Here is a 26,275-nt window from a genome sequence, read left to right as displayed (position 1 = left end):
ACCCCAGGTGGCCAAAGATAAGAAGACTCCCAGAAGAAATAAGTGCAGAGAAGACTTAGAAAAGTTCCCCATTGTTTAAGACATTATGACTCATCCCAACCTCAAAGGTCAAAGCAGCTTGTAGAAAGAATGAAGTTAATGTCTTTATCCTTATGCTGATGTGGAAAAAGTCTTTATAAATGCTTACTGAAAATAGCAAAATGATTGATTCTGTAGTATGCTTCACTTTGTTTAAAGAAAAAAAAACGTGATGTGCAAGTGAGAGGAACAATAAGAGGTACTGATCTGCAGAAGATGGTACCACAGGGTGTGCTTAATCAGAGTAGAAAAAATTCTGGACAGATCAACATCAACTTTTAACAATGCTGACCTCTGGGGAGCAAAGCAGGAGTATGGTAGAGATACTCGTAGGGCTTAAAATGTCTGTTGCTTTAACATTTTTAGAATGAATATGAATTAGATTGAACCGATGCAATTTACATTTTTTGCAAGTCAAAATTATCAAATATTGGTGTCTTCATTTGCTTCAGCCTAAACATATTTTGCAATATAAAAGCCCAATAATGATTTTTGAAGTAAAAATACAATGTGTGGAGCTGCATGTAGCAGCAGCCCAGGTGGGTCTGGTCAGCACAGTGCAAAGTGAAATTCTGGCCACCTTTGTCCTGATGTAGTACTCCTACAAACTAGCGACAGCCCAGCCAGCATGGTCCTCAGCTTCTGGCTGTAGCTCACAAGCAGTCCTTTTTCCACACCAACTCTCCCCATACCTCACCTTCCCAGAGACTGGGACAACAAGTTCAGTCAGCCCAACCCAGCAGCCACCAAAGAGGGCCCCCAAGGACCTAGAAGTGTCCATTTCCACACCTGGGGAGGGGGAGAACTCAAAAGGCTCATGGGCCCCTGTATAGGGTAGGCTCCTCTCCTGAGGTGACCCGAGTGAATCCTGGTACCTTTTGGCATTGGTGTCCGATGAGTCATATGGTGACAGCGGAGGCAGGGTGTCCACAGTCAGTGTGTGCTTGTAGCCCCTAACCATCACTGGTGTGAGCCAGGAAAACGTAGCAAAGGAGAGTAGCCCTGCATCATCCACAGGGTTGGATGCCAGCCTAAGACAAATGAGATACTCCATGTTCCAGGGCATAGTGGTCAACACCTTGAGTCCCTGGCTTGAGCTCTTAATAATCACAGCCACACTAGAAGCCATGATTCCCACCCGTTAGCCCTTTGAGCAGTGGTGTGTGCTGGGACCAGCACCAATCAGCTTGTGAGAGCTGATTGTAAGATTTTCAGGAGTTTTGCAAGTTAGTTGCTAAACACAGCCAATATTTAAAATTTCATAATTTTAGGGATGCCTGGGTGGCTCAGCGGTCAAGCGTCTGCCTTCGGCTCAGGGCGTGATCCTGGAGTCCTGGGATCGAGTCCCACATCAGGCTCCCTGCATGAAGCCTGCTTCTCCCTCTGCCTATGTCTCTGCCTCTCTCTTTTTGTGTCTCTCATGAATAAATAAAATCTTTAACAAAAATTTCATAATTTTAAATAAATTATCTTAAGGACAAAGGTAATAAGTACTTGAAACTCATCACTTCTTAATTATTTTACTAGATTTTGCTAGTATCTATGATCTTTAGATTTTGTAAATCTATTGTATCTATATGGTAGAAATACCTCATAACAGGGTGCTAATGCTCATCTCTTTTCAATTTGGCAGTCAGTGACATCACATTGGCTTGAAATCCGCTATGTTAGGCATGGTCACACCATAAGAACTGATAAATGTTACTAACCAGGGAATTCTTTTAGTGAGCCAGTGTTGAACATTAACCAATGTTCAAGTCTCATGACAATCCCATGTGAAAGAGGACACCTGACCCATTTGTCATGAGGAAATAAAGACCCAGAAGCTAAGTATCAGAGGAGTAGGATCCATATCTTGTGCTCTCAGAAGGATGGGGAAGGTGCAGAGCAAGTCATGCCACCATGGTGGAGGGGCAGGGAGGCTACCTAATCAGGCACGTGATGGAGGCAAACTCATGGTTCTGCAGATCAGAAGGATAAAATGAATTAAAACATTTAAAGTGCTATGGCTACATACATATTAGCTAACAGATTAAAAAAAGGAGGATGAGGAAGGTGAAAGGGAGGAGTAAAAAGAAGAAACAGAGAGGTGCAGAAGGAAAAGGAGAACAAAGAAGTAAAAAGAGGAGGAGGAGGAAGAGGAGAAAGAGTAAACAGCCAAGGAGAAGGAAGGAAGAAAAGAAAGAAAAGGAAGAGGAAATGGAGGAGGAAAAGACCTTGGTTTTGCCCTTGAGAAATTAACCATCTAAGACAGAATAAAATCAGAGACCTGGAGTAATGTCTACTGATTATTAAGTGATTAGTATATTCTGGACACTGTAAGAGTTTTATATTTGTAGCAGATGCTGTCCGGATGCCCTGAGTCACAGGCTCTTGTCATATAGACCTCGGATCTCAGCTATAGAGGACAGTGTCATGCTAGCTAAGGCTGAGTATCCCATCTCAAATGTGAGCTATGCTGCGTTTCACTACCTGTTTTAGTGCCTTCTCAGGAGCCTAAATGCAGCCCAGAATTGTAGAGGGCTGATGCCTCCAGGGGCAAATCTTAACAAATGGAGTATAGGAACCCCTGGATAAATGCATTCTCCATTCTTTGGGTGGAAAACTGTACACTTTCTCAGGAGGTCCTAGTAGAATCCAGTCCCCATTCCTACAGCAGTGACACTGATGACACTATATTGTCCTTCCCTGCCTCACTTCCCCTAAATTTTGCCTCTTGCTTCTTGGGATCACCTCCTAAATGAGCTACCAAGTTCTCAGCTCAGACTCTGCTTTTGGAGAATTCAAGCTAAGAGAGTATTAACAAGGTACTATGTCCCCAGCAAATAGTAAAATTTCCTAAAAGGTGGCTTTTATGATAAAGTCATACATTACCTCATAGAATTCTTAAAACAAATCAGCGAAATGTACAGAAGGATAGTTTAATGACCCTATTTCATAGACAAGAACATCATGATACAGAGAAGTTAAAGTACTTGACCAAAATCTTACAGTTGGTAAGTGGTGGAACAATAACTCAAAGCCACTGCTTGCTGACTCCAGGGTCCCATCATTCTCTTAAGCACTACACAACATTGCCTCTCCACAAAGCAATTATAAACTTAGCCAAAACAATGGGTAGTTACTCTTTTCCTGCCTGGGGCTAAGGAAATGGTAGCCTATTCCTCCACCTTTCAACCTTCATCCCTCCTTTTAGAGGGATCAAGGTACATCTTCCATCCAGAGGTTGTAGGAGAGAGCAACATTGTGTCACCTCTCTAAGGGGATGCTACTTGGCCTTCTGCTGTTCGGAGGACACAGGGCCCTTTCTAGGTTAAAAAAAAAAAAGGCAGAATTTTATAATATTGTGACTAATACAATATTAATAATATATCATATCATATCATATCATATCATATCATATTCTAGTTAAGCATGTGAGCTTAAAAGTCAGGCTGCATGTGTCCCTATCCTACAGTTCAAAACTGATCCAATTCCCTCTCCCCACCTGTATAGAGTAGATCCATTCCCCTTGGAAGTGAGCTTGCAGCTGCTTCCCTCTGTAGATCTATTTCTTTACACTTTGAATCTGGGCTGACTTGTGACTTAATTTGGCAAATAGAATGCTGTGAAAGAAATGGGGTGCCAGTTCTGAGCCTGAGTCTCAAGAAAATCTATATGCTTCCACTCATCGTTTTGGCAGTTTACTAAGTGATCAAGCCCAGGATACCCTAATGAGAATTGATAGCCCATGTGGCTCACCTGTCCCCATTGCCCCAGCCTACAGTCAACTGACCCTGAGAAGTAAACCACATTGCTGACGAGCAGATTTATAAGTAAGCCTAGTCAAGACCAAATGAATCACCCAGCTAAGCTCAGACTAAATTGCTGACCCAACCATAAAACTGTATGCTAACTAAATGGCGATCGTTTTAGGCTTCTAAGTGTTAACAGGAAGTTTTTTTGTTACAAAGAAAAAGCTAACTGATGAACTTACCTTCTCTATGCCTCACTTCCCCACCTATCAGATAAAGATAACAGTACTTCCACGGTGGTTGTGAAAAGTGAATGAGGCCATGTTTGTAAAGTACTTGAACAACTTGGGCTGGCACAATGAAAGCTGTCCTTAAACATTGGATATTGTCTCCCTCTCACCAAAGGATAATGGGAATAAAGAAGTGGTTAATAAATGGATGGATGGATGGATGGATGACCAAAGGACAAGCATATAGAGCACCAGCATGGGGGGCAGAGCCAGTGCCTACTCTCCTGATGGGGAGAAACTAATTCTGGAGGTTCCACCCTGGCCCTCCATCCAATCCTCTTTCTGGCTTACCTTGCACAGGGTCTCACCGGGATCATGGTCTTTAGGCTGGGGTCATATCTTTCTGTAAACGATCTTCGCTGGCCTCGCCGATCCAGATCTGAGATAAGGTAGGGGCCTTCACCCACCATCCTGATGGTGGCCTAGGGACACTTTCACTCTGCAGCACAGAGATGAGGAAGGTCACTGAGGAATGACGACACTCTGGAATGGGATCAGCCAGTCCCTACTTCACCCAGACTCTACCCAGATCAGCTTCCTTGTTTCAACCCCTTAGACAGTTTTATCAATTAGCTTTCTACATTTATGGGGCAGATGGGGGATGGGGTTTGAGGTGTGGCCAAAAACCCTGCCACATCCCTCAACTCCACTCTGAGGTTTCCTTATTAGCAAGGACATTCAGTGCCTCTTCTTTCCCAGTTTGGGTTGACTGGGAGAAGAAAGTCTATTGTGAATTTTCTGTTGGGAGCCAGTCTGAATCCCAAACCAAAAAAAGAGCTCCAGGAAGGTATGTTTGCTATCACACAAATTTACTTCACACAGAGTGAAGTTTGGCATACACACACACACACACACACACACACACCCTTTTTCTTCCTGCTTCTCTCAGATACCCAGGAGCTTATACATCCACATTGCCCTATACCAAAGAGCTAGAGACCTTCAATGAGACTACCCCTCAGGACTGGGCAAGCCCAGGCCCTCTATTTCTATGACCACTACTCTTAAGGAAACCCAATAATCTAGGTGGAGAAAACACTTTCTGGAGTGCCTGTCCAGTCTATAAACCAACCACCATATTCACCAATCACCTAAACTTAATGAATAAAGAATAATCCTTACAGGTTTTCCTATTCCTTATTTCAGTCCCTCCCTAAGACCCAGCTCTATTCTTCCTCTAGGGTTCCATAACACCTCCCTCTCTGTATGCTAGGGATGAATTCTCCCTTTTTATCCAAACTGTCTTGGTCTCCTTTCTGTCACTTATAATTAGAGGCCTCACTATTAAATATATATGGTGGTCCCATTCCCATAAATTTTCCCAGGAAGTTTTCATGGCTAGAAACATCAAATAAACCAATTCCCATCAAGGTTTTAATAACTGATAAATCCATTACAGAGTCGGAATTGTTCTCAAATTCAATCTTTTACAAACTCTTCATTATACAGAAGAGGAAACAGAGCCCCAAAGAAGGGAAAGGACTTACTCAAGAATATATGTGGTAGTGACACTAGCATCATGGCTGAATAAGACAGCCTTTGTTCATGTCTCCCCTGCTCCCAATAACAATTTGGCATCTATTCACAAACAAAAGTGCCTTTCTGGGAGTTGTGGAATCCTGCACTATATGCCAAGAAACCCAAGAGTCTTGCCCATCCATGTATCAGGTAATGGACATACAGACCTTGGTCTTGGCTGTGGGACCCTGAAGTGGCCCATGAACTGGCTCTAGCCCCTCTTGGCCATGTCTAGGAGCCCCAGGAAATTTTGCCTTAGACAATCACTAAGGATGAAAGAACATTTGGGGAAGTCCCCGTTGTCAGTAGAGAATTTCCAGCACATCATTGGAGCAAAACAATATAAATTTGGATGTATTGGAGAAGGAAAGAGGAATAGTTTGACTTTATGCACATCACTCCTCCCTCAAGGCAGCATAGCTTAGGGCCAAAAGAGATCCTCTCAGCCCATGATTTCTCTCACAGGCAAAAGTGAGAGCTGGCTTCCAGAGCTGGTAATCCAGCTATGCAGGATGCTGACTAAGAAGCCTATTTCTCTTTCACCACATTCAGAGAACTAAATTCTGAGCTACATGAGAGAAGCAGGAAGAGGCTAGGAGGTACGTAGGACCCTTGGAGGGCATTAAAGGACATGGATCCTACTAACTGCATCACAGACCACATCAAGAAACCTGCCCTTGAGTCGCTAAGGACATCTCACTCACACATGGCTCAGTACTGGTTTCCAGGTACTCCTAGCATTCCACATGCCTCATCTATACACATACCCATCCTGTGGCTGACATGCTGTCAATGGCAGCAGTGAGGGGAAGCTTTGACAGACAGCTAGTAAGCATGTACAAAAAACCATGTCAAATAGGTAGGCTAGGTAGAGACCACAAACTTGAGCTTTATTACCACTTTTGGGAAAATACAAGGGAGGCTGTCAGTACCCAGTCCAGTGCTCTGCAGGATTGAGAGAAAACATATAGGCTTAAGAATTCTGCCACAAGAAAGAGCAAGAAGTATGGAGCTCATGTATCCAAAGAAGTTCTAAGAAAGCCCTAGTCACCCTAGCAAGGACCATGGAAGGTATTTCTCTCCCAGAGGCAGTTAGTAAAGATTGGAGGAGGTAACTGATATTTCAAATGTGAAGACAGCAATGCAAAACTTCAAGGAGCATGAATAATTAAGGGAATATGACACCATCAAAGGACAATAATAATCTTCCCAAAGATATGGAAATCTGCAATTAACCCAATAAAGAAATGAAAACAGCTGTTTTAAGGAAACTCAATGAATTACAAGAAAACACAGAAAGAAAATTCAGATAAATCAGGAAAACAACACATGACCAAAATGAGACGTTTAAGAGACAAAAATTATTAAAAGAATCAAACAGAAATTCTGGAAGTGGAAAATACAATGAATAAAATGAACAGTGAAACAGTATCAACAACAGAAAGAATCTACGCGTTAGAAGACAAGAACTTTGAGATCATCCAGTCAGGAGAGAACAAAGAAAGAAGTTTAAAAAGAGTGAAGAAAGCCTATGCAATCCATAGGATATCATCAAAAGAAAAAAAGGAGAATGAGGCAAAAGACTTATTTAAAGAAATAATGGCTAGGACAAATTGCTAAATCCTATTCCTAAAACCAGTATTACACTATATGTTAACTTACTAGAATTTTTTTTTTAAAAATTGGGAAATTAAAAAAGAGAAATAATGGCTGAGAAGTTCCCAAAACTGGGTAGAGATTTGAATAGCCAAGTTCATGAAGCTCATAGTTCACCAAAGAAACTCAACTTAAAGAGATTCTAACACATATTACAATAAAACTGTCAAAAATCAAACAGAGAATCTTAAAAGCAACAAGAGAAAAGAAGCTTGTAACTTACAAAGGAATCCCCGTAAGACTATTAGTGATTTTTCAGCAGAAACCATACAGGCCAGGAGAGTGGGATGATATATTCAAAGTGCCAGAAAAACAAAAGCAAAACCTACCAACCAAGAATCCCCTAACTGGCAAAGCTATTATTCGGAAATGAAAGTCAGATAAAGACTTTCCCAGGCAAACAAAAGCTGAGGGAGTTTATCACCACTAGATCTGCCTTAACAAGAAATGCTGAAAGAAATTCTTTAAGCTGAAATTAAAGAATACTAATTAGTAACATGAAAATATGCAACATACTAACTAATGTAAGCATATAGTCAAGTTCAGAATACTCTAATAGTGTATATGGTCGTGTGTTAACAATTCTAATATGAAAGTTAAAAGACAATAATTTTTCATAAATATATAATATAAAAAGAACAAAATGTGACATCAATAGCATAGCATAGAGGAGTAAAAATGGTAGAGTTTTTGTACGTGGTCAAAATTAAGTTGTTATCAGCATAAAATACACTATTATATCTATAAAATGATTTTTTTAAGATTCTATTTGAGAAAGAGAAGGAGAGAGACAGAGCATGAGGTCGGTGGAGAGGTAGAGGGAGAGGGAGAAGCAGAGCAGACTTCCTGCTGAGCAGGGAGCCTGATACAGGGCCCAATACCACAACCCTGAGATCATGGCCTGAGCCAAAGGCAGACACCTAAGTGACTGAGCCACCCAGGAGCCCCATAAAATGTTTTATGTAAGCCTTAAGGTAACCACAAAGCAAAAACCTACAGAAGATTTACAAAAGATAGAGAAAAGAATCAAAGCATATCACTGTGAGAATCATCAATTCACAATGGGAGGCAGTAAAACAGGAAGAAAGGAACATGGACTACAAAATAGCCAGAAAACAATAAGATGGCATTAATATTGATCCTTACCGATCAATAAATATATGAAATGTAAATGGATTAAATTCTTCACTGGCTGTATGAAAAAAATGAGACCCAACTATGTGCTGCCTACAAAAGACTCATTTCAGCTTTAAAGACATACATATGCTCAAAGTGAAGGAATGGAAAAGGTATTTCATGCAAGTGGAAAACAAATGACAGCAAGCACAGCTGTACTTATATCAAACAAAATAGATTTTAAGCCAAAAATTATAACAAGAGACAAAATTACTACACAATGATAAAATGATCAATTAATCAAGAAGATATAACAATCCTATATATATTTATCCATATATAAATATATATAAATGTATATAGACAGATGATATATATAAATGTATAAATATAGACAGATGATATGTTTTAAAAATGAAGCATGTAAATATATTAAGCAAATGCTAACAGATCTGAGGGAGAAATAGACAATAATACAATAATAGGAGATAACTTTAATTCTCCACTTTCAACATTAGCTATATAATCCAGACAGAAAATCAATAAGGAAACACTGGCTTGAACTACACATTAGATCAAGTGGACTTAACAAATATATAAAGAACATTATGTCCAATAACCGTACAATACATATTCTTCTCAGGAACCCATGGAACATTCTCAAGGGTATATCATGATAGGTCACAAAACAAGTCTTAGCAAATATAAGAAGATTGAAATCATACCAAGTATTTTTTCTGACCACAATGGTATGAAACTAGAAATCAATAATAAAAGAAAGCTGGAAATCTCACAAATATATGGATATTAGACAACACATTTCTTTTTTTTTTTTTGAAGATTTATTGATTTATTTATGAGAGACACAGAGAGAGAGGCAGAGACACGGACAGAGGGAGAAGCAGGCTCCTCACAGGGAGTCCAATGTGGGACTTGATCCTAGGACCAGGATCATGCCCTGAGCCGAAGGCAGACACTCAACCACTGAGCTACCCAGGCATCCCTAGACAACATATTTCTGACCAACCAATGAGTCAAAGAAGAAATCAGAAGGAAAATGAAAAAAAAAATCTTGAAACAAACAATGTAGAAAAACTACATACCAAGACTACTGGGATGCACCAAAAGTAGTCTCCAAGTGGAAGTTTATAGTGATAAATGTCTACTTTAAGAAAAATGAAAGATTTCAAATAACCTAACTTTACACTTCAATGAACCAAAAAATGAAGAACAAACTAAGCCTATAGTTAGCAGAAGGAAATAACAAAGATCAGAACAGAAATAAATAAAGACCAGAAAAACAATAGAAAAGATTGATGAAACTAAAAACTGTTTTGTTTTTTTTGGAAAGGATAAGCAAATTGACAAACCTTTAGCTAAACTAAAGGGAAAAAGAGAAGATTCATAAATAAAATTAGAAAAAGTAGACATTACAACTGATACCACAGAGATACAAACGACCATAAGAAACTATTAGAACAACCTTACACTGACATATTAGATAACCTAGAAGAAATTGATAAATTCCTAGAAACACACAACCTACCAAGATTTAACAATGAAGAAATAGAAAATCTGAACAGACCAATACAATAAGAGGATTGAATCAGTGATTGAAACTACCGCCCAAAAGAAAGTCCAAGACCAGATATTTTCCCTAGTGAATTCTACCAAACATTTAAAGAAGAATTAATGCCAAACCTCCTCAAACTCCTCCAGGAAATTGAAGAGGAGCTATTTTACCTTCAAACTCATTTTATGAGACAAGCATTACCCTGACACTAAAGCCAGATAAAGACATTACAAGAAAAGAAAACTACAGGCCAATACCCTGATGAATATAGATGCAAATATTCTCAACAAAATATTAGCAAACTGAATTCAACAACACATTAAAAAAATCATACACCATGATCAAGTGGGATTTATCCCTGGGAAGAAAGGATGGTTCAACATATGCAAATCAATAAATATGATACATCACATTAATAGAATGAAAAATATAAATCATATGATCATCTCAAGAAATACAGAAAAATCATCTAATACATTAAAATACATCTTAATAGATGTGGAAAAATTACTTGATAAAATACAACATCTGTTTATGATAAAAACTCTCAATAAAACAGATATAGAAAAAAATATACCTCCACATAATAAAGGCCATATATAACAAACTCACACCTAACATCATACTCAAAGCAAGAGGTTGAAAGTTTTTCATCTAAGATCAGAGAGAAGACAAAGATACTCACTCTTACCACTTTTATTCAACATAGTACTGGAAGTCCTAACCATAGCAGCCATCAGGCAGGAAAAGGAAATAAGGGGTATCTAAATTGGAAAAGTGTAAAACTGTCCTTGCTTGCAGATAATATTATTTTATATATGGAAAATCCTAAGGACTACAAAAAAAAAAAAAAACTGTTAAAACTAATCAACAAATTCAGTAAGGTTGCAGGATACAAAATCAACATACAGAAATCAGTTGTGTTTCTATATACTAAAAAGAAATATATGAAAAGAAATAAAAGTCTTACTCACAACGTCATCAAAAACAATAAAATACTCGTGGCTAAACTTAACAAAGGAGGTGAAAGATCTGTACACAGATAATTACAACAACTTTGAGGAAAGAAATTGAAGACACAAACAAATAGAAAGCTATCTTATGCTCATGGATCAGAAAAATTAATATTAAAACGTCCATGCCATGCCAGTTATCTATAGATTTGATGCAATCCTCATAGAAATTCTAATGACATTTTTCACAGAAATAGATTAAAAATTCTAAAAAAAAAAAAAGATAAACAATTCTAAAATTTGTATGAAAACACAAAAGATCCTAAATAGCCAAAGAAGAAAGAGGAACAGAGCTGGAGGCATGACACTTCCTGATTTCAAACTATACTACAAAGCAATAGTAATCAATATGGCTGACATAAAAACAGACATATAAACCAATTGAACAAAATCGAGAGCCCACAAATAAGCATATACATATGCATATATACTTGCATATACAGTCAACTAATATTTGACAAGGGATCCAAGAATACTCAATGAGAAAAGGATATTCTCTTTAATAAAAAGTATTGGGAAAACCATATAATCACATGGAGATGAATAAAATTTGACTCCTATCTTAACACCACTCACAAAAATTAACTTGAAATGGATTAAAGCCTTAAACATAAGAACTAAAACCATAAACTCCTAGAAGTAAACAAAGGAAAAAGCTCCCTGTCTTGGCAATAATCTTTTGGATGTGATATTGAAGCAAAAGCAAAATAAAAAGCAAAAATAATTAAGTGGAACTACATCAAGCTTAAAATCTTCTGCACAGCAAAAGAAAAAACCAACAAAATAAAAAGACAACTGACAGAATGGGGAAAAAAATGAACAGATCATGTCTGATAAAGGGTAAATATCCAAGATTTATAAGGAACTCCTACAACTCAAAAGCAAAATAAAACAAAAAATGTGATTAAAAAATGAGCAGAGCAACTGAATAGACATTTTTCCAAAGAAAATGGCCAACAGGTACATAAAAAGGTGTTCAGCGTGACATCACTAATCATCAGGGAAATGCAAGTCAAAACTGCAAGGAGATAGCACTTCATGCCTGTTAGAATGGCTGTCATCAAAAAGACAAGTGGTAACAAGTGTTGACAAAAACATAGAGAAAAGGGAATTCTTGTGTACTGTGATGAGAATGTAAATTTGTACAGCTACTATGAAAACCAGTATGGAAACTTATCAAAAGATTTACAGTAAAACTGCCATATGATTCATCAATCTCACTTTTGGGTATATATCCAAAGGAAATGAAATCAGGATCTTGAAAAGATATCCGCACCTTCACATCCATTGCAGCATCATTCACAACAGTCAAGATATGAAAAAATCAAGTGTCCACTTATAGATGAATGGAATAAGAAGAAGTGATGTACATATATAATGGAATATTATTCAGCACTGAGAAAGAAGGACATTCTGCTACTTGGGACAACAAAGATGAACCTGGAGGGAATTATGCCGAGTGAAGGAAGTCAGACAGAGAAAGGTAAATACTATATGATACCCACTTATATGTAGAATCTAAAAAGGTTAAATTCATGCTAACAGAGAGTAGAACAGTGGTTGCCAGGGGTTGGGTGGTAGAGGAAATGGGGACATGTTGGTCAAATGGTAAAATCTTCTAGTAATGAGTAAATTCTGGGGATCAAATGTACAGCATGGTGGTTATAGTTAACAGTACTGTATATATTCTTGAAAGTTGCTAAAAGAGTGGACCGTAAACATTTTCATGTAAGGTGATGGAGGTATGTTACTGTGGTAGTCATTTCACAACAAAGTCTATCAAATCTACATGTTGTACACATTTATGTGTATAATAAAATAAGTTATATTATGTGTCAATTATTTCTCAATAAAGCTGACAGAAAGAAAAGTATATATAATATCAGTGGCACTATCTCATCTAGGGCAGTCTGGATACAGAGAAACTGATGCCCCATTTTTTCCAGTTACCCTGGGAAACCCCTTGCATATGTTATATTACAAGAAGCACTCATTTAGAATAATATATTCTTTCTCACAATAGAATTTGAAAATTAAAATGTCTTCACTTCAAAAAGACAAAATCCCCCAAAATGGAAATAGGCATTATAAACAACTGGAGGGGGCAAATGTTTTATAGGCAATAATTCTGTTCAAAATCTCTTCATTCAATTAATGAATATTAATGACATGAATACCATGGAGCCAGCCTCTAGATTTCTAATTCAAATAGGAACTCCCTAAACTTCTTTTCAACACTCCATTTGCACCACCTAACACTGTGCTTCAGCAATGCCACATGTCTTATTGCTCCCTGAACAAATTGTCAGTTACTTCTTCCTCTTTGTCTTTACACTCACCACTGCCACAACCTGGAACTATGTAACATCTTTCCCTTCACTTGACAAATTCCTGTTCAGCCTTCAAGGCTCAATTCGGACACTTTCTCCTCTGGGAAAACTTTCCACTTATTTATCTTTTTCCCCAAACAGACTGGAAAATAAGCACACAATAACACATGTGAAAATGTAAATCACAGCATAGTGTGTTAGCCCTAGGGGAAAAACAACACAAAATATAAACAAAGACTTAAAGCTAAGAATTCAATCAAAAAAATAAAATGGAGCATGAAATAGTAGATCAACCCCAAAATGTAGGCAAGGAGGAACAGAAGAATAAAAAAGAGGGGTAAGTGGAAGACAAATAGCAAGCTCATAGGCTTAAACCCAACCATATCAATAATTACATTAAATATAAATGGATGAGTAATAGCTGAGTAATATTCCATTGTATACATAAACCACATCGTCTTTATCCATTCATCTTTCGATGGACACCGAGGAATATTACTCAGCCATTAGAAACGACAAATACCCACCATTTGCTTCGACGTGGATGGAACTGGAGGGTATTATGCTGAGTGAAAAAAGTCAATCGGAAAAGGACAAACATTATATGGTCTCATTCATTTGGGGAAATATAAATAATAGTGAAAGGGAATAGAGGGGAAGGGAGAAGAAATGGGTAGGAAATATCAGAAAGGGAGACAGAACATGGAAGACTCCTAACTCTGGGAAACGAACTAGGGGTGGTGGAAGGGGAGGAGGGCAGGGGGTGCGGGTGACTGGGTGGCGGGCACTGAGGGGGGCACTTGACGGGATGAGCACTGGGTGTTATTCTGTATGTTGGCAAATTGAACACCAATAAAAAATAAATTTATTATTAAAAATAAATAAATAAATAAATAAATAATAAATAAGGAGTGAACACTTCACTTAAAAACTAGAGATTGTCAGGATGGATGTAAAAGCAAGAAGCAATGATATGGTGCCTACAAGAAATGGATTTTAAATATAAAGACACAAATAGATTGGAAGTAACTGGATGAAAAAAGAACTACCATGCTAACGGTATCAGAATTGTCAAGTCTTTGAGCAACAACTTGATCAACTAGAATATGGTGCTTCCGAGAGTGTAGTGCAATATGGAAAAGGGAAGAAAAGAATTATTTGACAGTGGAGAAACCTGACAAACACTACTTCAATCAGGTCACCAAGGTCAACATCAACAGTAACAAGTCATAGTTTTGTTTTGTTTTGTTTTGTTTTTAGTAACAAGTCACGTTAATCAAAAGACCCAATTTTTAAAAGATCGAAATTTTTAAAACATTGTTTAAAGATTAAAAAGTGAAGCAACATGCTGGTATAAATGCGATTCACTTAACCGCAGAGAATTAGTATGCAAAAGTTACAAAGAATGCTCTATATATCAATAACAAAAGAATAATCAATTAGAGATGTGGGCAAAAGATATATACAGGCAATTCACAGATAAGCCAAATAATCAGACACAAAAATGCTCAATCTCTGAGTATCAGGGAAGTATGCATTAAAGCCACAATCACAGTAAGAACTATTTCTCATTCTTCGGATAGGTTATATTTAAAAGTCTGAAAATTGTAAGTCTTGGCATGTATATGGATCATAGCAGCTCTTAAACCCTGCTGATAGGAGTATAAATTGTACAACTAACTTATAAAGCAATTTGGCATTATCTGATCAAGTTCAAGATTATTTTACTAACATAGCCAGCAATTCCCCTCAGTAGGTATATAAATGTTCAGAACCAATTCTGTGTGTTCCAGGAGTCCCATACAGAGTAGCCACAGACTTTGCGTGCTCACTTTCATTGTCCTCACAAATGCTCCCCTACCTCTGCTAGCCTCTTTTCAATCATACTAATGTCAACACTGAACTTCAATCTGGAAAAACAGAAGCAAACAATCCATGGAACTAGAGGATATTATGCTAAGCAAAATAAGTCAGTCAGAGAAAGACAAATACCACATGATTTCACTCATACATGGAATTTAAGAAACAAAATAGATGAATATAGGGAGAGGGAAAGAAAAATGAAATAAGATGAAAACAGAGAGGGAGGCAAACCGTAAGAGACTCTTACTGTAGGAAACAAACTGAGGGTTGCTGGCAGGGTGTGGGTGATGTGGGAGGGGGATGGGATAACTGGGTGATGGGCATTAAGGAGGGCATTTGATATAGTGAGCACTGGGTGTTATATGCAACTGATCAATCGCTAAATTCTACCCCTGAAACTAATAATATAGTATATGTTAACGAAATTGAATTTAAATAAAAAAAAACTTTTTAGACAATCCATAGAAGACAGAATCTCATGTAAAAATATCTCAGTGGCACCTCTATAAAGATATTTATAGGAGCTCTGTTTGTAACATTTTGAATATTCATCAATAGGAAAATGGGTGTGTTGTATAATATGAATACCATATATTACTATTCAATAAAAATGAATGTAAATCTGCGTGTGAGTATTAAACATGTGAGTACATGTGAGAATTAAACATGATAAATTGAAAGGGGGAAAAGCATTGCAAGAAAATACATACATTCCAATAACCACTTGTGTAAAGTTCACATACTTGCAAAACAATAATATGTTCATTTACTGATAAATATATTTGTAGTAAAATTCCGTTTCTCCAAGGAAACTTGATTCCTCTTCCTGGAAAATAGTATTTGAAACCAAGATATGAGTACTAGGTATGTTCTTGGTTACTGGGATGTTGTTGCTTCTAGACCCCCTTGGCTTCTAGACAGAGCAAGGAAGCATCTATAGACATATCTAAAATTATTTCTATATGCAGCCATATGAATATATTTAATGTAAACATGGATTCCTACTGATTCTTCAACTGTAACCCATTACTGTAATTGTCATAATTCTAACCTCTTCCCCCTGCTTACCTGTAAACTCCCACTCCAAAAGTGAGAAACCTGGCTCTCAGCATTCACCAGCCATTCACTTAATTCAGTGCCAGTATACAGACACAGAAGTATCAGAATTGCCAAGATATGGGCCTGCAAGAAAGAGCTCTATGAACTAGAATACAGTGCTCCCAAGACTACAGTACAGTATGGAAAAGGGGAAAAAGGAATAACTCGACAGTAAAGAAACCTGACAAATACTACCTCATCCAGGTGATCAGGGTTGGTATCAACAGTGATAAGTCACGGTGATACTCTGTGCCCTTGATATGATGGCATGTCATCCTCCTCCCTAAAACCCATAATTCCAGTCTAATAGGAAAAATACCAGACAAACCCTAACTGAGGAATATTTTACAAAATTCCTGACCAGCACTACTTAAAACTGTCAAGGTCACCAAAAACAAAACAAACAAACAAACAAACAAACAAACAAAAAAAAACAGGGAAAATCTGAGAAATGGTCACAGCCAAGAGGAGCCTAAGGAATCATGGTGACGAAATCCTACATGGGATCTTGGAACAAAAGAGACATTAGGTAAAAACTAAGGAAAAACTAAGGAAAACTAAATGAAGTATGGATATTAGTCAATATTGATGTATTGGGATGCCTGGGTGGCTCAGCGGTTGACCATCTACCTTTGGCTCAGGGTGTGATCCTGGAGTCCCGGGATTGAGTCCCACATCTGGCTCCCTTCGTGGAGCCTGCCTCTGCCTCTCTCTGTGTGTATCTCATGAATAAATAAAATCTTTTTAAAAAATAATGATGTATCAATATTTGTTCATTAATCTTAGCACACATGCAAGATGTTAATACTAATGTAAGATCTAATAATCTTCTGCACTGTTTTCACAACTTTTCTGTAACCTAAAACTGTTCTTTAAAAATAGCTTACTTTAAAAAAAATAGCTTACTTTTTAAAAATGAGTGAGAAAATATACACCAATTTCAAGATGGTGGTTACCTCTGGGAGGCAAAGGAATGAGATCGGGCAATTATGCAGGGATTGCCCCATGACGTTGTAATATTTCACCATATATTTAAGAATGCAAACTCTGGAAGCAGGCTGTCTGTGCTCAGTGTCCCGGAGTAATGCAGACCACCTGTGCTATCCAAGTTTTGAGGAAGGTGAGAGCAGTATGATGTGGGAGGAGGAGGGAGTTAGGAAGAACCTCTTACAGGAAGTCACACTACAGCTGGGTGGCTGGAAAAAAGAGGAGAGGTGAGAAGAAGAGTTTGAGAGAAAGCTCAGGTGAGGCATTGAGCTGAGATGGGGGTGTGGTGCTTGTACAGTGAGGCTCTTAAGGGCACCATGTGGGCAAGCCTGGGAACAGCAGTGAAGGGCTTTAGATCTGCTCCTACCTATTATATAGACAGTGGTTGCATAGACCCAACCCTGGGCAAAAGTCCCCCCACCCACCCCAAGGGCCTTCCCCACGAGACTTCCACTTGTCTGTTTACCAAAATGCCCTTCACAGCTTTCTCTACCCAAAGCATCAAGAGCAGCATCCCCCTCCTCCAGCCCCTGGGCTTTTCAGGATTTGCCTCAGGAAGATAATGAAGGGGGATGCTCAGGGATGTTCAGACCGAGAAAAGTAAAGAAATTGGCCTCTCATCCTTGGATGGGTCGTTGGCTCCTCAAATAAATGCAATCCAGCCCTGGCCAGAGAGAAAAGAGGAGGGAAATCTGGTCATGGTCACAGCCTTGCATGCAGTCTTTCTACTAGATTGTTGTCCTCCCTGTTACTGTCACAACATGAGCCTGAACAGCTAAGCCATGGTCCCTGACCAGCTGCCCGTGGCTTTCCACTGCCTCTGGGCCACTTCTCCTGCCTGCAGTGCCCTGAGGGCTGCGCAGAAGATTAGTCTGAGCAAACCAGAGGTAGAAAGCTAATAAAGAAGACAGAGCTCAATACAAGTTCTGAAAGCCAACTGAAATTACTTGGGGGAGACAGAAATCACAGAATCCAAAAATTAAAAGGATCCAAGAAGAAATCAGCCATGGAAAATTCAGTGTCTCAAGTGAGAATTTTCCTTCCAGCCAATCAGGCCATGATTCAGCAAGCTGTGGCCACGGATCCCAGTCACTCCTCAAGACAGCCCTCATGTGTATTCTGACAAACAAATGGATAGCCTGAATCTAGTCAAGAGGAAATATCAGACAAACCCAAAGGAACATTGGACAAAACCACTGGTCTGTGCTCTCTAAAATTGTTTGTATTATGAAAGACAATGAAAGGCGAGGAAATGGTCCAGATTAACAGCAACTAAAGATACTTGACAGCTAAAAGCGATACCCATTCCTGCATTGGATCCCAGACTAGGAAAATAAATAAATAAATAAATAAGGATGTTATCTTGGGACAACTGGGGGACTTGGATATGGACGATAGGATATAAAATAGTATTACATTAAAATAAAATTTTCTGATGTTGATAATTGTACAATTTGACAATTAATAATTGTGGTAATTATGGTTATGTAAGAGAACATCCTTATTCTTAGGAAATATATACTAAAGTATTTAGAGATAATGGAGCAAAATGTCTGCAATTTACTCCCAAACGTGTCAGAAAAATAATAATTATGCATAGAGGGAGAATGTGAAAGCAAATGTGGCAAAATGTTAATTTGCAATTCGGAGTGAAGGGTAGATAGAATTTCTTAGCATTATTGTTGTTACTTTTATGTGGTTTAAAATCATTTCAAAATAAAAAGTTTAAACCTTTTTTCAAGAAATAGCCCTAAAGAAACGAACTAGGGGTGGTGGAAGGGGAGGAGGGCAGGGGGGTGGGGGTGACTGGGTGGCAGGCACTGAGGGGGGCACTTGACGGGATGAGCACTGGGTGTTATTCTGTATGTTGGCAAATTGAAATTGAACACCAATAAAAAATAAATTTATTATTTAAAAAAAGGAAAGAAAGAAAGAAATAGCCCTAAAGGGAATGGATTGTTTCCTTTCTGTGGAACTGAACGTGATTTTCCTGCAGTAGTCACTCTGAGCACAGGTGCCAGGCAGGCTACATTTATGCCCCCTTTATGTGCCCTCAGACATGTGAGGACGATCTCTGTGTCCCTCTGCCCACCCCTAGCAAATCATCTGCAATTGCTCTCCTGTCCAAACTAAATGGCCCCGGTCTCTATGATCCAGATCCTCTTCCTGAGAGTGTGGGCTTCACCATCCATGGAGAACCGTTACTCTGACCTCTATAATTTTTCTCACTTTCCTAATGGCAAAGAATCCTATCCTCAGGATTGAAAGTTGTCCTCAGCTTGTCTTAGGGGGTCTGGATTCCAAGATGCCAACCAGGAGACCAGGCCTCCCTGGCCATGTTCAGATAATCAGAGTGCGTAGGAAATTGGTGCTGGGAAGTAATTTCCTTGAGCACTCCACAGGGAATGCAGAGTTATGATTACCTAAGACGGCTTGGAAGCGTTGCAACAGGAATGGCACCTTGCTAAATTTGGCAGCCCCAAAGGGAAAATGAGACTTTTTAAATCAGGAAGTCTGCTTTGGCTAACGTCTCTATCTCCGTCTGTCGTGCCATCCTCTGCCAGGAGTGAGGAGCTGCCTGGAGCGGCAAATCTGCTTGCTGGCAGCCAGCGGGTGGGGGTGGGAGCCCCTGATGGGAGCTGAAAGGAGGGAAGACAGGACCAGGCCAGGGCCCCTGCATCCATTATGACTCTGTTCCTGGCAGCTTTTTCCCACTCAGAGCATCTGAGGGTTGGCAGGGGATGGAAGAAGGTCCCCCGTGCATCCCTCTGCTTTCTGGCAGGGCATTCCTAACCTGACCTCAATGGACCTGACAAGGCAAGAAGCAGGAAGGTCTCTGTTTAGAGCAGTGGACACGAACTAGTGGGTCATGGACCACATATAACTTGTAGGTCCATTTTATTTGGCTTGTACTTTTTAAATGTTCTGACTTTGAATTAGGGGATATTATATTAAAAGAAAAAAAAAAAAAGACCGGGACACCTAGATGGCTCAGTGGTTGAGTGTCTTCACTCAGGTCATGATCCTGGGGTCTTGGGATCGAATCTCACATCGGTCTCCTCACAGGGAGCCTGCTTCTCCCTCTGCCTGTGTCTCTGCCTCTCTCTCTGTGTCTCTCATGAATAAATTAATTTTTTAGAAAAAGGAAAAGAAAAAAAAAGACCTCTGGCTTGTGACAAAAAATCAGGAGCTCTGCATGCCCACATGGCTACGATCTCCTCACACTGAGCAGCCACAAGCCTTTTCTGGCAGAGCATACATGATTTAATTTGCCACAATCCCCACCGTTCCTTACTCTCTCCCTGACTCTCTGGCTCTGGGGGACTTGACATTTATCCTCACATTTGCACTGCTCTTTCTCTTACAGTAGATTCATTTTCCTCTATCCTTGCTCTCCAAAGGGGAGCACAAAAGAGATCTAGAGGGTGTTTCAAGAAGAAGTATTTTCCACATATACTCACTTTACAAAATTATGTTCCATTTTGCCTCTCTAACCCAGAAAATTAACAAGTAACAATTCTCGTTTGAAAATTGGATTCTTAGTTTTCCTTTGTGCCTATGGAAGTCCTTTCTTAGGATTCCCCTGCATCAGTCCGAGGCAGATACACTGTTAATCATAAAGTCCTTCCCAGATAAGAGACTACAGCTCCTCTTGCTTTCTTAATAAATCCACTCTTAATTTCAAGCCACCCAAATTACCAGTATCCGATGGTCTCACATCCTCACCCCAACTCCCCTAGCCCCTTCCTCCAGGCCCTGACCAGTCTCCAGCTCAGAGAGGCTCTGTCTGGTGGTCCCCAGCACCAACGTACCCGCTACCAGACCTGAGAGCAGGGGCTGCTGTTGGAAGGAGGCAGGTGGTGGAGAGAGGGCAGGAGGAAACGCAAGCACGAGAGGATGCTAAGCCTGGGGGCCAGGGATGGGGGTAGGGGCCTTGCTCAAGGCTTCTCATTCCCAGAGGGCCCCACACAGTGACCTGTGATGGTGTCTCCACATGAGGTCACGCACTCAGGTACAGAGGCATTCTGACAAGATGGAGGGAAGATGACAACTCCCATCTTAGAACCTGTGTAAACCACATGGCCGTGCACCATGAATTTCAGGTTTTTTTTTTTTTAATAAATCCTGTGATTAAATGGTGAATAGTACAGTGTATATATGTGTATGTTAAAAGACTTTGTTTATTCAAAGTAAGCTTTTGTATGTCACAGATTTGGATATCCTGACTTGGCATCTCTACTTTGTCTTTTACATACCAGTGGGCTCCCAAAATACAAGTGCCCCAAGCCTCCTTTCTGCTCTGGGAGGCCGCAGGTCCCTGCCAACTCCCACATGGGCAGTCGCATTGCATGTGGTGTCACCCACCACAGCCTGTCCTGGGGATGACAGACAAGAGCACTGGGGGCGGATGGCTACAGAGAAGCTCTACCTGGGCAGGAAATGCTAGCGTCCTGAGGAGGAGAGGATGAGGAGGAAGAATCCGAAGTCATGGGGCTCAGCGGGTGGTGCCTGGTGCCAGGTGCCTGAGTCTTCTTCCACGGACCTCAGATTCAGTTCTTGGCCCCACCTGCCTGGAGCCCTCTTCTCCAACTGCCTCAGTTCTTTGTCCCACCTGCCTGGAGCCCTCCTCTCCAACTGCCCCATTCAACTGTCGCTCCCACCACACGTGTGGAGGGAACTCTGGGGGACCAACATTCCCTCTGCCACTTTAAAGGGCACTGCCCTGTCCTGTTCCTTCAGTGACAGCCAAAGTTCATATGATGTGCTTGCACAGCGACCCCTTCCTAGCCTGTCCTATCATAGCTTTGTATAAGTAAAGGAGAGTAAAGGCCCCTCACCAGCCCCTACTCTACAGGTGAGGAGGTAAAGAATCAGGTAAGGTTTGGGGAAAGGCTGAGACCAGTAGCCAAGTCTCCTGACTCCCAGTCAGGGACCTCCCTCCCAGAAGGCATGCATTTCCCTGTCCATGCTCCTGCAAAGGTAAAGCAACTCTGAGGTCAGAGGATGGGGTGGGGGTGGAGGGGCTGTGGGGTGGGGGCTGGAATATCCAATCTTCAAAACAGAGGAAATCTCATTCATTTATCCAAAACTAAAAGGCAATCTGAGCTCTTTTTTTTTTTCTTGAATTAAATGAAAGGTAAGTCAGGGATTGGCACTGTCAGCTAATTCTTGCATACAAGCTTCCTGTTTATCTCACTCCAAGCTTTACAAACTCTGGAGGGCAGGTCTTTTTGGATGTCTTGAGATCCTTCAAGGGCCTGGCCATAGAGAACCTTGCTCAGAGTTGGCTGAAAAATTCCATGCTGGCCAGGGAATGGTTGGGAGCAAGCAAATCTCTAAATCCCGAAATGACAAATCTGGATCCATTTTTTAAGAATTATTTGGACACCGGGGCACCTGGGTGGCTCTGTGGTTGAGCATCTGCCTTTGGCTCAGGGCATGAACTCAGGGTCTTGAGACTGAGTCCCACATCGGGTCCCTGCATGGGGCCTGCTTCTCCCTCTGCCTGTGTCTCTGCCTTTCTCTGTGTCTCTCATGAATAAATAAATAATATCTTTAAAAAAGTTATTTAGCCACCTTAGAAAACTTCCCCCAGGTAACTCTCATGGATTTTATGTCACATTTTACGGTAGTATTTCAAGCTGGTCCAAATCCTCTTCTTACTCTTATCCTGGTCAATCCCTCCCCCTGCTGGCTGTTTCTGCCTCCTCCACTTCCTGGGGATGTAGATCTCAGGGGAGGCTGCCCCCACCCAATGTCGTACTTGGCTTCCTTGCCCACAAGGGAGGTGGGAAATGTGGAGGGTCTGTCCACAGTTGCCAGGTGGAAAAAGATACAGGGAGGAAGGCTCCCTGGCGTGGGGGGCGGCTGGCCTTCAGAAGCTCTCCTTATGCAGGTCTGGGTCCCCTTCTGTTTGCCTCCATTCCTTGCTGCATAAATGCAAATCATTGCTAATAATATCACTTGACATTTGTAGAGCCCTTTGTGTATCATGAAGTTCTTCTCACTTTTATCACTTGATCTTCACAGCCACCTCGGGAGGTCTCTGAAACACAGCGCGGACTCGTTTTCACAATTTCCAAACAGATCTGAATGCTGTCAAGTTTACAGCAGATTGATGAGCAGTTTTTCCCCAAGTTCGCGGAAGGTCTGGCAGAGATGGATCTCTACCGAGGCACACAGTGTTTTGGTGCTACATAAAGATGATTGTTTGGCCTGTCAGGCCACTGATTCTGGAGTGAAATGGTGGAGGGGGTTGTGCTGTCTCTGCCAATGGGAGGCCTGAAGAAATGAACAGACAAGCTCCTGTCCCAGACAGTGCATACACCCAGGGAAGGCCGGGGCACTGAGATCTGAGCAGGACATAGACGCCCCCCCCACCTGGGGCTGAAGGGGGACAAGAGAACCCACCGGAGAATAGGAAGAAAATATTAGAAATCCTTTCTAGGGACGTCTGGGTGTCTCAGGGGTTGAGTGTCTCTGCCTTTGGCCCAGGGCGTGATCCTGGAGACCCGGGATCGAATCCCACGTCGGGCTCCCGGTGCATGGAGCCTGCTTCTCCCTCTGCCTATGTCTCTGCCTCTCTCTCTGTGTTTCTCATGAATAAATAAAATCTTTTTTTTTAAGTGTACTCCTTTTTTTTAATTTTTATTTATTTATGATAGTCACACAGAGAGAGAGAGAGAGGCAGAGACATAGGCAGAGGGAGAAGCAGGCTCCATGCACCGGGAGCCCGACGTGGGATTCGATCCCGGGTCTCCAGGATCACGCCCTGGGCCAAAGGCAGGCACTAAACCGCTGTGCCACCCAGGGATCCCTAAATAAAATCTTTTAAGAAAAAAAAATCCTTCCTTTCTATATTCTTCTTCATCCTTACAAAAATATTTTTGTGTATGAATATAATGCAACAGTGATATACATGCATATGCTGTACATCATTTGTGAATAAATATAAATGTGTGTATCAGGAGTCTGCACACCCAAATACCGACGGTGGTGCTGGGTGGAAGGTTTCAGGAGCACTCCTCTTGATCATTTCTCCAGCTCTGCAGTTCTGTGAGGCTTTTATTCCAAAGCAAGTCTCTCTCAAATTCTTCCTATCCCGTCCTTTACTGGCATATCTTCAATAAACCATAAAAGACAGGAGCTCGATCAACTTCAAAAACATTTTTGTAAATAACTTTTTTTTTAAGGATTTTATTTCTTAATTTGAGAGAGAGGGAGCATGAGCAGGGGGAGGGGCAGAGGGAGAAACAGGCACCCCAGGTTCCTAGCAAGGAGCCCTACTTGGGTGGGGCCGGGTTCCCCACTGGGCCTGGATCCCAGGACCCTGAAATCATGGCCTGAGCCAAAAGCAGACATTTAATTGACTGAGCCACCCAGATGCCCTTGTAAATAACCTTAAAAATATATATGTATGTGTGTGTGTGTATATATATATATATATACACACACACACACAAAAATCAGTGTGTGACATTGCAGAGTCAGTACCATATAGTGGTTAAAAATAGAGACTCTGGAATCAGATCTGAGCTCAAATCTCTAAATTTCAATTTCTCCAACTACGACGAACTGAGAACACTAACTTCAAAGCATTGTAAGTTAATTGAGGATTAGATAGTGTTAAGGGAAGTGCTTAACACAGTGTCTCAAACATTGCAAACACTCAATACATGGTAGCTATTATTTGCGAACAATAATTTTTTTAAAAAATTAGCAGGATCTCTGGAGAAATAAGCATCCCTTCCTACCTGAGTTGCTGTTGGAATCTGTCCAGTGGAAGTACTCAAGCTATTCACTAAAGGAAGGGGCTTGAGTTTTTTCATTTTTGTTTGTTTGCCTTATGAACTAAGGAAAGAGTTATAGGAGGAAGACCAAACAAAGTCAATGTCAAATGAATTTGGAAAGTGGTTTGGAATTTGAATGGGCTTTTAAAACAAACATAGGTTAGTGAAGCAGAAACACATGCCTGTGACAATCAGAGGACAAGCTCTCTAATGAAAGACAAAACATGTTGTTAGGCAGAAAGCATGAGTTCTGGCCCTGAGCAAGCCCCTTGGCTCCGAGCTGAGCTTGTGAGTACAAAAGCCACAGACACAAGAAAGGTGGCCCTCCCTTCTCAGGACCAGGAAAAAACTTGGCTTATTGTGAACAACTTTACTTTTTCTTTAATGGCTGAGTTGTAAAGATCTAAAATATCTTTGTTCCTTCCTCTCACTAAGGAGCTCAGAGTGAAAACTTTCAGCTATCTCTAACAACACACAGTACACAACCTTACGGCATGCAATACTGGGAAATGACGTCTGTAAGCTCTAAGTCATGAACCAGGCACAACCCCAGAACCACGAGGTGTATTGATGAGTGTGGGGAGAAGAGGTGGGGAACATTTCAACGAGTACAGAGTGGGACTGAGGCTCTCATATCAGTACAATTGTTGCAAGAATTCATATGACAAAGCACTTGGGAACCAAAAATCTAGCAAGAAATATCATTATTAAATCAGAAAGTTGTACTTCTCTTTGCTGTAATGAGAAATGGTTTTGCCCCGATATTGCTCACACTTGTCGCAATGGTGACCAGAACTCAGTATGGGCAGGCCAGGCATCAGAACTAGGGCTATCCCATCCACGCCTGCGCTGAGCAGACCATGCCTGACCACACTATTGGAGTAAGGCCTTTATGCCTAGCCCTCGCTGCCTGCCTGTCCCTTCTTCTCAATTCCTTTCGTGCCTGATTCAGATTCGAGTTTCAAGCCAGGTTATTAAAAGCCAGTGGTGCAGGCAAGGTACCTTCTCTTTCCGGGACTCTATTTCCCTCTATAAAATCTAGAACTGAATTAAATCAGGGTTCTTAACTTATTTTGTGCCATAGGTCTCTTTGGCATTCTAGTGTGTTCTCAGAATAGTGTTTCTTTTTTCTTTTTTAAAGTATTTTATTTGCTTATTCATGAGAGACATAGAGAGAGAGGCAGAGACACAGGCAGAGGGAGAAGCAGGCTCCCCACAGAGAGCCCGAT

General features: G+C 40.6%; 1 protein-coding gene across 13 annotated transcripts in view; it reads right to left on the bottom strand.

Annotated features, from left to right (window-relative positions):
* Window positions 1-21,932, bottom strand: part of ABCC12 (ATP binding cassette subfamily C member 12) — an 82,704-nt gene extending 60,772 nt beyond the window's left edge. For 5 of the 13 annotated variants that reach the window (XR_013380324.1, XR_013380323.1, XR_013380325.1 and 2 more), the window contains exons 1-3: window positions 21,686-21,932; window positions 4,394-4,541; window positions 954-1,109 (exon numbers count right to left, since the gene is read on the bottom strand). Coding sequence is in view for 10 of the 13 variants with exons in the window: in XM_077898536.1 (XP_077754662.1) it covers window positions 954-1,109; window positions 4,394-4,512 (275 nt within the window). In the remaining 3 variants the exon portion in view is untranslated. Of the gene's footprint in view, window positions 1-953; window positions 1,110-4,393; window positions 4,542-16,239; window positions 16,354-21,685 lie in introns of all 13 variants that reach the window. The other 8 variants (XM_077898527.1, XM_077898533.1, XM_077898529.1 and 5 more) reach the window with 4 other exon arrangements.
* Between the last annotated feature and the right edge of the window lie 4,343 nt (window positions 21,933-26,275).

Source organism: Canis aureus, chromosome 5 (assembly GCF_053574225.1).
Source record: "Canis aureus isolate CA01 chromosome 5, VMU_Caureus_v.1.0, whole genome shotgun sequence".
NCBI lineage: Eukaryota > Metazoa > Chordata > Mammalia > Carnivora > Canidae > Canis > Canis aureus.
Note: the sequence above shows the minus strand (reverse complement) of the source record. Positions and strands in the feature narration are given on the sequence as shown.